At 42.1% G+C, this 15,833-nt stretch overlaps 2 protein-coding genes across 18 annotated transcripts in view; one reads left to right on the top strand and one right to left on the bottom strand.

The window, feature by feature from the left end:
* RAD51B (RAD51 paralog B) overlaps nt 1-15,833 on the top strand; it is a 381,459-nt gene that overhangs the window by 341,234 nt on the left and 24,392 nt on the right. The gene's annotated exons all lie outside the window — the stretch shown is intronic.
* The window catches only part of LOC146544297 (uncharacterized), a 44,610-nt gene that overhangs the window by 7,723 nt on the left and 21,054 nt on the right, over nt 1-15,833 (bottom strand). For 2 of the 9 annotated variants that reach the window (XR_014883566.1, XR_014883563.1), the window contains one exon: nt 11,998-15,817. The exons of 5 other annotated variants lie outside the window; for them this stretch is intronic. Coding sequence is in view for 1 of the 4 variants with exons in the window: in XM_085224979.1 (XP_085081105.1) it covers nt 9,063-9,148; nt 11,782-11,855 (160 nt within the window). In the remaining 3 variants the exon portion in view is untranslated. Of the gene's footprint in view, nt 1-4,678; nt 11,856-11,997; nt 15,818-15,833 lie in introns of those variants that run through there. 2 more of the 9 variants (XM_085224979.1, XR_014883562.1) reach the window with 2 other exon arrangements.

The raw sequence follows: 15,833 nt of genomic DNA, 5'->3' as shown, positions 1-15,833 counted from the left end.
GCCACAACATGAAGTTTGTCATTAGGTGAATATACAGATCCCCTCAAATGCTAGCTAATATTGAAGCCAGATAGATGTCTGCTGGTTTTTACCTTCTCCCCAAACTTTCCATTTCAGACAGAGACTCTTTTTTTCATTCTATTATTTGTATATACAAGCAAAATAAAGATGGAAGGCTAAAACAACCAGTCTTGACAAACAATCCCTGCTTCTCCTCAAACTGCCTCTTCAGTCTGTGCTTCAAAGGCAATAGGCTGCTCTTCTCCTGGTACTGCAGGGAGCAATTGGATTCCTCTGGACTCCAAGGTCCCACTGTCTTGCACCATGTTCCAGGGACCTCATTGCTGTGCAGTGGCACTAGATGCTCACTTTCAAAAACTCCTGGCAGCATACTGCTGCTTAGAAGCTGTAAGCTAGAATAATTAAGCACCGGAAGATGCTTTGGCAGTTACAAGTATGACTGTCTTTCTACCATTTTGTCAGTAATGCTGTTTGTTTTCATCTTAGTTGTCCTTCTAAACTATGTGAGATAAGACCTCAGCTTTAATGAAAATAGGCTCCATTTGTTATTTGAGATGTCCTTTTAAGAACTAAAGATGGAGAATCTAAGGTACTGAGATCTCAGGTCTGAGAAACCACCTGCAAACAAGAATGATACTGAAGAGAAGGAAATGGTCAAATCAAGCTGTGTAAGCTGTGGAACGGGAACGTAATTGTTCTATGTCTTGTTTTTATAACAAGATATGATGAGGAATTCAGAAATTTTAGATAACTAACTTTTAAAGTATAAGATGAGGAATTTAGAAAGTATTTTACTATCTTCATTTTGAATGTGCTGCATCTGTGGAAGGTAGTCTTCATGGTTTTCCTGTTTACAAGGCCTAGCAGAACACATGGTAACTGAGGCATACTTGATGAAGAGTTTGTAATGCATTCATGGACTACCCTTGTAGTTGCAATTACCTTATGGAAAAAGTTTCCCATGCACCACTAAGGAACATATTTAGGCCATTTCAGCCACGTAAAGGAAATTAATGTACAGCAGAGGTCAATGCTCTAACTGTTGTGTGCCAGAAATCTTTTGTACATTTTTTGAGGTGGTATTTATACTCAAGTATGCATTATCTGTAGCATGTTTATAAATATGCCTGCTAATTCTACACAGTGTTTCTGCCTGTAGAAGCTCTTATAATAACATATACCCCAGCGTTTAACTTATCCTTTTCCCAGCTTGATTTTCTTTTTTCTTTATAATTCATTTAATTGGCTAACACTGGCAACATAAGTTTCGTTGGTTTTTTTTCTCTCTCTTTTTTGTTCTTTTCTTTATTTCCCCCTCACAAATTATTGCAAGTCATTGTGCACTAAATATAGTTCTACTTTCTGTTTTCCAGATGCGGAGAGCTTGGCGTACATCCTTAGAGCATTCCAGTCTAATTCTTTCTCTCTCTTTTTCTCTCTGTCACAGACACACAACTATTCAAAGAAAATTTATTGAGTTCTGCGCTACAAGAAAATCTTGATAGTCCTCTTTGCAGAAAGGAGATTAAGTTCTAGTAGAACATATGTTACATTTTTTGTGGGCTTTATGTTCAATTGCTGTACTCCATGTTCGTTGTTGTGTTGGTCCAATACATGGTTCTTGTTGACTGACCTAGTTCATGGAAATTTCCATCTACACACACTTCGGTATGTATTTTAATGATTTAGACCTCAAATTTTGCAGTCTGATCTAGCTGGGCAAATTCCTCTTTTGATGCAACTGGAGTACAATAGAATATCAGGGCCAACTTCAGAGGTGTTTCAGCTCAAAATATGGAAATTCCACAGCAAAAGTCAATAGAGCAGAAAAGTATATACACGTCTGAGCCACAGCTGCAAATTCGGTTTGGATGTGATTAGAACTTATTACAGTTATCCAAAGCAACATTAATTTTCAGGAAAATTAACTTTCTGCTCTATTTCTTTTGAGAACTAGTGCTGGTATCCCCGTAAGGCAAGTGACTGGTAATGATCAAGTAGTTCATACATTAGGATATGTAATTTTCCTAGCTTTTAAAGCTATTTAGTACAGCAAAGCACATAGAAAACAAGTATTTCATTTTGATTTTATCAACAATCAATAGTGCCTTGCACCAGTATATTTTTATTTGAAAATGTCCCAATTTAAGACAGGTATTTATGCTGAAATTTGTTAGGATCAATTTATTTGGATCTTCAACAGCCACTGAAATGCAGCTGTGATGCAACATGGCAGCTGTTTGTGGCAGGAAGCAAGGAAAATGTGCCTAATCAAAGCTGCAGCGGGAATTGATTGGCAGAACGTATTTACCGTGAAGATGGGTCTATCCTGTCTAACACATTGGGTAATCCTGTCTGGGGCTTTGACATACTACTTTAGTACAAATGCAAACAGCTCTTCATTTTGAGACTTAGTTAAAGCACCGGGATTAAATTTCTCGGCAGTCTTTTCTAAACTTCCTCAAATCTGTGCTGATCACAGCTCCTTCTCCCTCAGGATAGCACTCTGTCCCCTCAGCGTATCTGCTGGGAGAAGAGCGAGCCCTGCCCCACCATTCACCCCTTCCTTCTGCTCTTGCGGAAGGGAGCAGCCTCACTCGCTGTGTGCCTGGCTGGGAAAAGCGGAGGGCTCTGGCAGCATGCCATTGCTTGATTTCTATAATGCTTGCTTAAGGTCATAAACATACAAAGCCTACAAAACATCAGCAAAGCTGAGAGGCCAGATAAATCTGGTTCCTAGGCCTGATACGTGCAGTGCTCAGCTGATGATGAGAAGCTTCCCAGGAGGCTTCCAACCCTTGGGATTCCAGAGGAATTGTAGTACCAGATGCCGCTGCCGGGGCCATCCCACAGCAGCTTGTGCAGGAATTGTGCCATGGCTTGATGATCACCTGCTTTTCTCCTAATACAAGGAGCATGTCATTCCCAACAGAAAGTACTGCAGCTCAGCACAGGGCTGGCAGGCAGGATCCCGCAGGGCATGCTGCAGAAGGCCACTGGCACCCTACTCTGCTGGAGGCTGGCTGCCGGGCGGGGGCTGCAGGAGAAGGCCACTCTCACAGCCTAACAAGGGACCGCATTGTTTCGGGGCCTATCGGCTGGTTTCTGATTCACCTGCGGCCAACGCGCCATGATCAGATCACAGCTGGCCCGAGGATATGCTTTCCAGTGCATTTAGCACTTGGAACAGTCCCAAGTTTCGGGAACACATGGGAGGAGGAAGGGACAGCTGTGAGACAGAGAAGGGAGCTGATTTCTGCCTTCCCTCAGGATGAGCTTTTATTTCATAATTTGATTGAGTTAGCAGCACTTGAGATTTAAATTTATTTGAAGCCTATCTAGGTTTGGAAGGAGGGGTAGACTGGGGCAAAGGGGGATCAAACAGGCAGCGTACTCTGTCCTGCTCAGCTATGGGCACTGCTTGTGGCAGCTCTCAGTTGGCTCCCGGGTACTCACCTGCATCGTCTTTCAGCTCACGGCAGGACAGCTCTGCTTCCCTCTGCCCAGTGGGTTATGTAGCAGCTGAGATGGTGAGAGCAGGGAATGACCCGAGCATGACTGGGAGCAGAGCTGGGCCTCAATGCCAAGCTGACCTTTTCATTTATCATTGCAGCACCGCACAACACTTTTGAGTGATTCCTGACATTTTTGTTTAGATTTCCTGCTAAACAGTAAACAAACCATTCCTCACCTTCTAAACTAAGCTCCCCTGTGTTTTGCATGCAGCTTTGCTGCTTCACCTATGGGCAGCTGCAGCTCAGGGGGAATGAAGTGGTGCCCGTCCGTTTGCAAGTCCTTTAAGTAAATCTGGAACCTCCTTGTGATCTACCAAGTCCTTCACTTCCCAACTGAAGGCTTTGTCATTCCCTGCCTTGCTTCCAGAGCTGATCCAAGAATGGCAGCTGTGATTGCAGGTGTTGCCATGAGCTTCTCTGCTCCACTACAGAATTTCAGTAGTAATCTATGGCTTGTCAGAGAAATCCGCAGTTCTCTACCTGTGGCCTATACTATCTAGGTCTACAGAGTACCATAGTGCTTCAAAAAGTCAGTCTGTTAATCAGCAAAAATCGTAAGTCCACTTTTTTTTCTTTCCCCTTTCAGGGCCTCAATTCTATACAGTCATGGAAGTTAAACCTTGAAAAAGACCTGCAGGGTAGTTGAGTACATTTCCTAGTAGTGAGGGATTGTACTATGTTAAAGATTTCTATTAGTATGTCAGTTTGGTCTTAAATAATCTCTGCAGTATGATTTACACATTTTCTTGAAATATTATGTTCGGCCTTACACATCCCAATTTCTTGAAGATTTTCCTGAAAGTTATCTAAATGGTTTCTTTAAAAACTAATGCAGTTTCTCTCATTAAACCTTTGCTCTCCTGCCAGCATGGTTCATTCTACCAAAAAAAAACAGTTCAGTTTTCCTTTAAAAGGACTACTGGGGCAGCCAGCCTTCTATTTGTCTGGGCTGCTTCCAGATCTCATTTCTCAACCCCACCCTTCCCCTTTTCTGAGGAGGAGGGGCAGTCTTCATATTTTCCCTTTAAGCTGAGCTACAAAAAATAACTGTTTGCCAAAATGTTTTACCTTGGTCATATACCTTTACTGATGTTTTCTGCAGAATAAACAAAGCAGCAAAGAATGTTGAGGGATGGAGGAGGCGAGGTGGTTGGGGTGGAGGAGAGATTGCGCTGGAGAGTTACAGCTGCAGCCACTCAGCTGTAGCCTGCCTTTCAGAAGTGCTCAAGAGCTGCTCCCACTGCTCAAGGAGCAGAGCCAGTTGTAAAATCATGCGCAGCTTGATATAACATGAGCATTCAGCCATGTAGTCTAAGCATATGCAATGCACACGTCACCATGGCATGTGTGCAAATTAAGAATAGCAACAAATCTGCTGATAATACCAAGATCTCAGCTGTTCTTCAGCCATTTTCCTGTTCCAAGAGAGACAGTGCCAGCCATTGCCATAAGGAAATAGGAGAATTTCTGAGAATAAATGTATTGTACTTCATGCCCTCCAAATTGTGAGCTCTGACTTTGTACCCTAAGTAATAATATTAGCAGTGCTCCAACTAGGGCTTTGCCACGGGCTATGCCAGCTCTGTGTGTCCAGGTACTGCTGTTGTCTCAGGAAATCAAAGACAGCCTTGTTCACTTTTACAAGCCTTGAGTACCACAAACTTGTGACATAAGAGCATTTTCTGGAGCAAGTGAAAGATCCTGAATTTTGCTGAGATTCACATTGTCAATTCTGCTATCTTTTGGAGCAAGCAAAATATCCACAGAACTGTGAAGTAGGTTCCACCTCCTGGTTTTGAAGGCAGACAGGAGCTGTTGGGATCAAGACCTCATGTGAAAAGGAGAAGCTCTTTGTGAAAGAAGTATTTGTAAATGTTGCTGCTGATTGAATGAATTCAGTATGGTTTTGATGACGTTTTGACAGCAGGAAATGGTGGGGGTTATGCAGTTGTTCACCTCTGTATTGAACAGTGCTTTGGGCTAGTGGAAAAGTTTTTACTGTAAACAAAATCAGTTATTGTTTAGGAGCCTTGAAAGCAGATTCGTAATAACCAGTGTAAACCACTTAGTGCAGATGAAAGGGGTCAGGAATCTGGGCAATTCTTAAACAATTTGAGGCTTGAGAGGGAACCTCAAAATCTCCGCTGTGGTCACATACGAATCACAAAGAACATACTGGTCATGTTTGTGTATATCCCAGAGGATCAGCTTGTGAGCTCTCCTGCATATGCTGGTGGGTTGAGAGGCACCAGAACAAAAGGGACCATGGTTGGAAAGATTTGCATATTAAGGAAAAGAATGTGGAATGTATGTATTATGTGTAGTAAGAGTGTGGAACTAATGGCTTATGACAGGGATACAACTATGGAATTAATGTGTTTTGGCAGCCAGGCATTAATATGGAATGGACAATTTTGGAGGAAGCAGAACTGGAGCACATAAGTAGTTGAAGCTCATCCTTTGCATGGGAGCTGTATTGAAAAAAGGTTTCTTGCAGATGTATGTATGCAGTTTATCCATATATCATTGCTAGGAAGTAGATAAAAATATTTATTTGTATTTGTAGAGTGTGAGAAGCTTTTACTCTCTGTTGAGTTAACATGAAGAATCCTTTTGAGTGCACATCCTGCCTTTTTGTGTGGTTACAATTTAACTGCCATCATAGTTTCATTGTTTAGGATTCCATTAAAAATGTTTGGGCTTCTCTATGAAGAAAATGGAGATGGATGTATTTTTGTCTATCAAATCAGGATTATGTTTAAAGAAACGGCAGAGATGAGGATGTTGCAACACTGTGCAAGCTGGCTATGAATGGTGGGGAAAATGAGTGTGCCAGGAACAAACCATCAAAATCATAGAATCATTGTATAATCGTAGAATGGTTTAGGTTGGAAGGGATTCTAAAGATCATCCAATTCCAACCCCCCTGCTGTGGGCAGTGTTGCCACCTACTGGCTCGTGTCCAGCTTTCTGTCCACCAGGACCCCAAGTCTGTCTCTGAAGGATTGCTCTCATTAAATTTTTCTCCCAGTCTGTACACATATCTGGGATTGCCCTGACCCAAGGGCAATACTCTGCACTTGGCCTTGTTGAACCTCATTATTTGCTTGTGGGCACACTTTTCAAGCCTGTCCAGGTCCCTGTGAAGAGCGTTCCTTCCTTCTATTGTATCAGGTGCAATATTCAGCTTATTGTCATCAGTGAACTTGCTGAGGGCACACTGAATCCCACTGTCTAGGCCACTGATAAAGATGTTGAAGACTAGCAGTCCCAAGACTGATGGTTGAGTGGAGTGTGGCATAAGGTGCAAGGGGTGGTGTCGTGGAAGGAATTGTCACTTATGTGCATATAACTACTCTGTTAGCCTGGATAGAATTGTCCCACTGAACTATTAGTTAGAACTCAGTCTCTGCTGTTCCATTTGATGTGGGAAGCAGCTAGATATAATTGACTTGAGACCACACAAAAAAAAGTTAAGGTATATGGCAGCCTTCGACTCAGCTATAAGCTTGCTCTCTCTGAGCAACACCTCAGCATACCAGTAATGCACAATAGCATTGTTGCTTTCACAGCTGCTATAAAAGTGTCACAGGAACACTGCAGGAGCCTAACATTTTCTTTGTTGAAGCATTGGCTGCATAAGGGAATTGAGCAGCATCATTTTTCCAGAAGTACTGCTGCTTCATAAACGGTATTTTGTTATATTGCTGCCATCCAGTCTCTGATCAAGAGGAGGCATTACACAAAGGACTCTGTAGGATGAAGGCCTACAGATGGTAATATCTATCACGCCTGGAGTGGTTGGAGTGGTTTGTGTAGATGTTACCATCCATGGGCTTTTGTTCTGCAGAATCTGTCTCAAACACTGCTTGTCAGCTCAGCTGTGCAATCCCTATGAGACTCAAGGTATCACAGAAATGCTGGTTAGAAGAGAACTCTGGTAATTTCTAGCTCATCATTCTGCTCAAAGCAGAACTGTTGCCTGCACTTGAACAGGTCAGCAGTGACTTTGTCTAGCCAAGCTATGAAAATGTCCAAGGATGGAGAATGCACAACCTTTCTTGGTTGTGCATTTTGGGACTGTACTACTCTCCTAGCAAAAACCATAATGTAAGATTCTACACATTCATTCTGACATAACTTAAAGACCTAGAGGTGGAATGAGATGTACTCAGTCCTCTGAAATATTTCCCTCGCAACTCTAGTTTCTTAGTAGAAGGAAACACTGCTTTGAGAACAGTGTTTCTGCCTCCTTGTCATCTGTCCCACTCTACCGCTAGAGACTATAAAATGTCATCCTAAAATCTATGATGAATGAATCGAATGTCTCTCTCTCTACTACCTACACAAACTGTCCTTCCCACTTTCCTTTTTCTAAAAGAAAGTTGTCCCTTTCTGTTTTCTTAGAAATAAGATCACTTTCACATCTGAAAAAAAAAAAAAAAAAAAAAAAAGGCTTAAGAAATATCTTCAAGATGATCCCCGGTTGAATCATCAGCACCACTTCCTGCTTCACCCTCCACCTCCTTTGAGTTCTCTCAGTCACATACCTGACCTGATCCTAATTAGTCTGTGAGAGTTAGAAAGTTTGCCGCCCGTGGTGTGGCTGTGGGCCAGGCAGGCAGAGTTCTCAGTGCCTGGTACTGTAATTGTTGTGAAATCTTTCTTGATGGACAGAAGGTTATTCCTTGTTTAAGATTTTTTTTTTCAACAAATGTTCTGGAAATGTGCAGGAGCACATTTTGAAGCTCAGAAAGTTGACTCTTTAGAGGCCACAGTGGCAAAAAGAAACCCATGTCTTTAATGTTGCTCTCAGACAAGGAGGATCAATAGCACTTTTCTTTCCAGGAATGTTTAAAACAATCTTCACACATTTTGTCCTGCTTTTACAAAACTCCTTATTGTTTTCTAAGTTCTGTTTATGCCTCTTGTCTGTGTGACACACTGGAGTCTTTGTTAGGTCCCCAGGAGAAGTATATGTATTGCTCTTGTTTCTCTTGCTTCTCTTTACCAAAACATGGGCTAGTTCTGCAAGACCAGCTCTTATAAACAGCCATACTGAACAGTCCTATTGACTTCTTCAAAACTGCTTGTGTCCATAAGGATTATGGCATTGAGTGCTGCTCCTAGGCTGAGATACATACAGCCCTAGGAACTAAGTATGATGTGGAAGGATCTTCCTGCCTTCCTAGGAGATACAGGATCGGCCACTGGTCTTTCCATCGTGCTATTACACTGCTGTGTGTAGAGGCGAAACAAAGCACAGCCTGGTGGTTTAGGCCACTTCATTTGTATCTTGTTCAACTGTGCTTTTTTCCTATCCTCTACTAACGGCTCTGTAAATCTTCCAAGGAATGTACTTCTGAACAATAAATGTGTCCATTTGTTTGCTTGGATATTGAAGTGCTGTAATCTTTCCTACCTCCTGAATCGTCAGTTTCAATATCCATCAACATTTTTGTTGGGGGAATGAAGTACACTGAAAGCACATGCCTAACAGGCGCTGAAGAGTGTGAATAACTAACATTAAAACCATTGTATCAGTGGCTTTAATTCCATTGTCTGTGGATCCATCAGGGTGCACTGACTGCTGAGGAATCTGCAAAAGATAACTGGAAACAGCAAAAACATTTTCAGGAAACTTAAATTCGCAACATAATCATCACTTCTCCTTTGGAAAATGTCTCCTGTTTGTTCTAGGTAATTTCTCCAAATGAGCAGAGAGCTGAGTAGCAAGGAAGAAATGATCAGGTATAGATCATTATCGTGTATCCAGCCTCAAGGTGCTGGGAATTGTTCCCATCTGATAACAATTTAGGCACCGCTATAAATGAGTTGTTTCTGTCAAGGTCCTTGAGAATGGATGGCTGCATCACAAAAAGCAGCTTTACATTTTGGATTAAATGGATTGATGATAGTAATCCCAATAGAAAAAGACTAAGAGGAGAACTGTAATGGGAGCTCAGCAAGCCTCTCAGTTCTGGAATTGATCCATTGGTTGGGAGAGTGGTAGGGGCAGATTGAATGGGTCTTGAGCTTTCTGCATTAAAAATGTATTCAACTTCTTATCAACAGAAATTTTACGTAAAAATGAAGGCTGCAAAAGTTACTTAGTTTTAAAGGTCTCCAGTTCTAGAAGTGTGTTCCTATCTTTTCTGTTATCTTTGGAAGTTGTTGCTTATCCAGCATAAAAAAATTTGTGGACAAATTCTGCCTTCAAGATCTGTAAACCTGATCAGTGTTTTTAAACCCCTGGAAGCAATGCTTTGTTTATCTCCAGAAGTCCAAGAATAAGCTGATTTTGCTATTTTTAATCTATCCGGAAATATGCAAAGAAGAGAGCTTAATTGCAAACAGACCAAACCTTATATAGGAAATGGGTATGTCCCTTGGGGGCACCTAAAAAGTGAATGTCTGAAATTAAATTCAAACACTCTTCTCCCTTGCTCCCTGAAGCACGTACTCTTGGAATGAAAGAGAATGTTGTATGCTAGCATAATATCCCAGCAGTTTCTTTCCATTATAAAACTTAGGCTATCTTAATATTCAATTAACAGATGTTTCTCAGCATGTATGAGCTCGAGGTGACTAGTTGGATGTGTTTGTAATGAAATCACAAACACAGAGAGCAGAGAAAAATAAAAGCTTAATTGCTAAGATCTTAATTTGGTTACCAGAGAAAAATGAAGCAGGAAAGTTGCGATTCCAAAATTGCACCCACTCTTTTCTCAAGAGAGTGCTACCACACTGAGCCAGCAAACAACACTAAAACTTGGCATCGTGAAAGTTCTTCCCGTCACCTGCCCAGTGATTCTGAAATTAAATTATACCCTGTCATAGTTAGCATCCAAAGATGGACCAGACACGTTTAGCTTAACTAAAAATCTCCCCCCGCAGGAAAAAAATAAAAGGAATTACATTGTTTTTATACAGGCCCAGAAGCAGACTCTGACTGTCTGTGCCATTTTAGTGTTAGCTCTTCTACAATTCACAGCAACACCATTGAGCACATCATGTTATTCTGTCTGGATGTGCCCTACACCATGTCATGAGGTTTGGCTAGAGCATTGGACCAAAGCTGTGTTCCTACAGGTTTGGAAACACCAAATCTGGGATGTGCTCATCCCAGGCATTCTCACTGTTGCACATCTGTCAGTAGGGCATGTTTTGCCATACTCTCACAAGCTGAAGTTGCAGGCAGGGCCACCTGAAGAGCACAGCATGCTGACCTGCATGCTGAGTACTGCCTTCAGTGCAGAACGGTCTGCCATGCCCCACATTATCAGTAGCACTTCCATGCTCTCTGCATATGGTGTCTCTTGAATCTGATTCCTAACCTCCCTGTTCCGTGGCCTAATAGCCGTAGTGGTCTGGGTAACATCCTGATTGCTGAGCGGCCTGCTGGCAACAGTGCACACAGGGGACCCAAAATCTGTAGATTTATTGCTTCTAAACCAAAAAGTATATTAAAAAAAAAAGAAGAGATAAAAATAGATGGGGAGCTTGGGGACCGGAAAGGCAGCCAGTGGAGATTAGATGCACTGCTGGTTGACTCATCCAGCTTATTTTATTGTAGCACAGCTCCAATAACGGCTGTATTATTTCAACTTATGTGCAGTGAGCAGACATTTGTTTTGCATAGAAGCTTTTTCACATAAATGTGTTCCATTTTTCATTTCTCCTTGCATTTCCCAGCTTTTCAGCTGGCAATTGCAAATGGGAGAGGTGATGGCTCCAAAAGGATGTTAGCCAACTTCTCAGCTGGTATAAATCAGTAACACCCCCTGGTCTTTAATAAAGCTATGCAGCTTTATACCAGTTGAATCTGCCCCAACTTTTCCTTTAAAACACGTCCCACCTTATAAAGGGCTGTGTTTTCGTCAGTGGTGGATTCTGAAATTAATGAAAAGTACTGGCCCAGCTGCCTCAGAGAGCAAATACAGTGTGCATCTTGGCAGGATCAGCTTTCCAGTGTGTGGCTGCTTTCAGTCGGAGGGACTTCTTTGCCAGAGAACAATAACAGCCATCATATGCTGCCTGTGGGACTTGAGCCGTGACCGAATATCCTGCAGAAGGTCTGCACACGGGCCAGACACTGCATGCTACCCACTGCCTCCCAACGTCTTTAGCCCCTGCTTCACTTCAGTTCATTAAAACTGTTGTGTGCTTGCATGTAAGTGGCTATGAGGAGTAGTTAGGGAGAAAAGATGTGGAATGTGTGTCAGTCTTCATTAGCTGTTCTCACCTTGCTTCACAGCTTGAAAAGTGCTGCCATGCCAAGTTGGGCTGCATTCAGAGGCAGAAGAGTTTGGAAAAAAACTGCAGGGAAAGAGAAGAACAAGCATTTATCATAACCTGAAATCAGATGAAACTACACCTGCCTCACACGCTGTGCATTTGTTACAAGATGGTGGTGTTTTGCAGCTTTTAGGGTGTATACAGACTGAAGGAATGCTTTAGATTCTGTGTAGCTTTTTAGAGAAGGTTGTTAAAGGGAGATTTTCTGGGACAGAACTTTGTGATCAAGAGGGTCATTTCTGACCCATGTTCCTGTGCATCAATTCTTGAGCAAGCCAGACTGTGATGTGGGGAAATGCTGTGTGGCTATTTAGCTGTGGTAATGAGAAAAAGAGCCTTTATCTCTCCCATGTTTGCGTGGGCATTTTTTTAGCTGAAGGAAAGCCTGTGGAAGAATCTGCTAAAATGTGACTTTTTTTGTCAGAATCTTCTCCCTTATTGTGGAAGCTTTATGGTAACAGGCTTTTTCATGGCAATGTTGTGACCAAGGTCTACAGCTTGCATCCCATCTCTACCACAGACACACACAGATCCTTTAAAAAGAAGAAGAAAAACCTGAAAATCCAGTGTTGCCATTCTGACAGCTATCTAACAAAAAAGATGGTCCAAATTGATATACAGTCAATTTATACAAGTGCATATGAATAAATTTACAACTACCTTTGTAACCATCAACTATTTTCTATCTTTAAAAAAATGGCTTCATTGTTTTTTCATAAACTTGTCAATCTCATGAATATCCAGTGACAGTCTTTTACTGGAATAAGTGGTGAGGTAACAGCAGCGTTGTGTAGGACTGGGATAAATTTGGGTATGAAATAAATGACGACCTCCATAGGAGGTAGAGTTAGGAAACAAGTGTGTGGGAAAATTGGAGTGAGTGAGAAGGCAGCAGGGAAAAGGAAGCCACAGTACAAATTAAAGATTGGAAGTAACAGGGCTGGATGCCAAGAGCCTCAGAAAAGAAAAGAAAAAATATCCTTGATTAGCTAAACTGTTTGCTTTACTATATAAAAACTGACCTCCTCAAAGAACCCTGGCCTCCTGGGTGTCTGAGTACGTGCAGGCAAGTTGCTGCCATGCTGATGGCAACACAAATACTTCAGCAAGAATCTTCTGCCCCATGGATTTCCAATAAGACCAGGTGCAAACACTTCAGCTGGCAGGAGCTCTGCCCACGTCAAGCCTTACATTTTATTCAACCTGGCAATACATGCTTTCCTTTTTTTTCCTAAATTGCTGCAATAATCCTGGTTCCATTAGCTATGTGTGACTGTGCTTGTTGAAGGGAACTGCCATCTCTCTGAGCAGCCCAGGCATGACTTCCAAAGGGACCAGCTGACAGCACAGCCAGCGTAATGAGCCCACTTCCCCAGCTGAGCTGCACACAACCACAGGAGGGACAGGTGCGATTTCTCCTGCACTGAGGCCTCCATAGGCCATTCCATTGCTGCAGCCAGCAGGATCCTCCGCTGCCCTGCAGGTACAGAGCTTTTCTGGTGCCCTCATCCTGGGTCCCCAGGGATTATTTCAGCTCTTCTGACCTGAAGGCTTTGCCCTGCCCAGGAGATGCTTTTAAGCACTATGTCCTCATGGAAAGCCGTGGGGACCAAGCCTGACACCATCTTAATACAAATGGTCATTTGTATTACCCACTGTTACTGATAATGTTTTTCTCCCACTCATCCATTCACAATGGCATCACCAAGTTGAGTCCTCCCTGCAGAGAGGGAAATTCAAGAGCTACAGGGAATGTGCTTGAGCACCTAACATGTGGGTGTGCTTCTAGCGCTTGCTGATGCTTTTTGAATGGGAATTGTTCTGTCAAAGATACAACATGAAAGAAGAGCTATTGCAGGCAGAGCTGCTTAGAGAGCACAGCCAGGGAGCTGAAACCTTTTGTCAGCAATTCCCCCTGTTACTTGCTCTCTAAACACCCATCTTCCATCACTCTGTAACTGCAAAAAGCCCTAAGAGGCCAGCTTGTGAAACAGCTTGGTACAATTTGATTAAATAACGTAAAGACTGCAAGTGAAAAACTCTTTAACAGGGGATGGAAACATTACAGGACTTCTTCATAATGGAACAAGATTGAAACAAGCAACATTTAACCTTTGTAAAAACTTCTAGAAGTGAACCTCTCTAAACACCTCTATTACAGTCCCAGTTTTATAGGTGGAGAAACAGAGAGGTGATTGTATTTACAAGGCCTCTAGAAGGTGTGTCTACGCACATAGTCTACATAGAGCTCTGGTCCTGGAGCTAGACTCTTTATTCAAATTTGGGACTATACCTGGAATCATGTCAAAAACTGGAATCATGTGGGTATCTAATTGCACATTTTTGGCCATAAACCAAACCTTTTAACTTGTACTAAATAGTTTGTTCAAATTGCACAAGGCTACAGGGTGTGCAGAACATGCTTATATTGAACTGTTCTAGCTTTCCTTGTTTGAGTATATTAAGAAAGATGAAGAAGGTCAGATAAAGGCAGTTTGCAGGGACCTTGAATGCAAGGCTTCCAAGAACTTGAGATTTACTGTACTTAAAGGTGTGTTCCAGCATCCTTCCTGAGGAACAAAACAGATTTTAAGCCCAACCAGAATCAAGTCCCTCAAACAAGCTTAGCTCAGGAGTGTGAGAGCACAATATCAGCAGCAGAGGGACGTCACTAAAAAAGGAAGAAATAATATCAACTGCTTTCTGTTCATACTAGATTGTTCTTCCAAGAATCTCAAAAGTCTTCTGAAATACAAGTAAACTCTCAGTACACCCTTTGGATGGCTGAGTGTTACAGATGAGGAAACAAAAGATGGGAGGCTGTGCAGCCATTAGCGTGACACAGTGGCATTCGATTTGGGGTGAAGCTGCCTTAGGCAGTCAACACATACTTAATATAGACATCATGTGATACCTATTTTCAGATGTACTGTACAAGACCAAAGGTGGTCCAGGGCTTCTAATCTCCTTATTTACCTATGAGATTACACAGTCACTTCAGACATTTTTTTCAGGCTTTAACAAAAAGGAATAGAACAAGTTACCAAATTGTTCCAGAAGACTTCTCAAATCAGGAAGAATTTGCAACTGTTGGTGTGTAGGTTTGTTGTTTCTGCTGAGGCAGGAGAGCATCACAGTAGAAAGTGAAGGCAGGAAGGGCCCTGAAAGAGATGCTCATGCACCACAAAACAGAGCCTAGAATGTACTACCTAATGGGTAAAGTACACTGAGTGTTCAAAGCCACATTAATGCCACATGAATGTTGGCAGCCAGTTGTTGGCCAGGAAGAGAGAAATGGAACATTAACAGTTTCTGAGCATGGGCAGAATGCACACATCGGAACAATTTCCATTGCAAGTTTTTAATTCTGCTGGATTTTTTGAAAGTATCTGCCTGCTGTTCCACCACGATCAGAATGAAGATGAGGGATTGCAGTATGATTGGCACAGCAAAACTAGGAAAATAATAATACAAAATGGGAGTTTGTCACATAAGTAGAGTGTATTAAACTGATTCTGTATAGTATTTTCATCCCAAAGTGCTTCAGAAGTTTGCATATAAATGAATTACTTCCCTGTGGCTTAAGTGCAACTACATCTGGACTGAAATGCAATTGTCCTCATTGTGCATCCAGTGCTTAAGCTGCTTGTGAAAGATTTGCTATGTTATGCATTTGGTTTAGTCCAGCTGTTCAGAATAAAATGAGGGCTTTGCAACACCTGATTCAGATTCACAAACTGGAAAAGGCAGTTGCTAATGCCAGAGGTCCTCCACTGAATTTTCCAAATCAAAATTCAGAGATGTATTAATACATGGCTGTAAACAATTACAACCAATAGCCCTGCATGATGAATCTTGAGGAACTGGCGGCATTGCTTGCATCTCTGAAAAATCGCTCCTCCAGTTGTTACGGGTGGCAGGTCATTTTGTTAGGAGTTTGCTGTGTCCTGGACTCTCTCTACTCTTCTTCCAAACACCTGTGACTTAAAGGGAACCCCT

Source organism: Meleagris gallopavo, chromosome 5 (assembly GCF_905368555.1).
Source record: "Meleagris gallopavo chromosome 5, MGAL_WU_HG_1.1, whole genome shotgun sequence".
Classification (NCBI taxonomy): Eukaryota; Metazoa; Chordata; class Aves; order Galliformes; family Phasianidae; genus Meleagris; species Meleagris gallopavo.
Note: the sequence above shows the minus strand (reverse complement) of the source record. Positions and strands in the feature narration are given on the sequence as shown.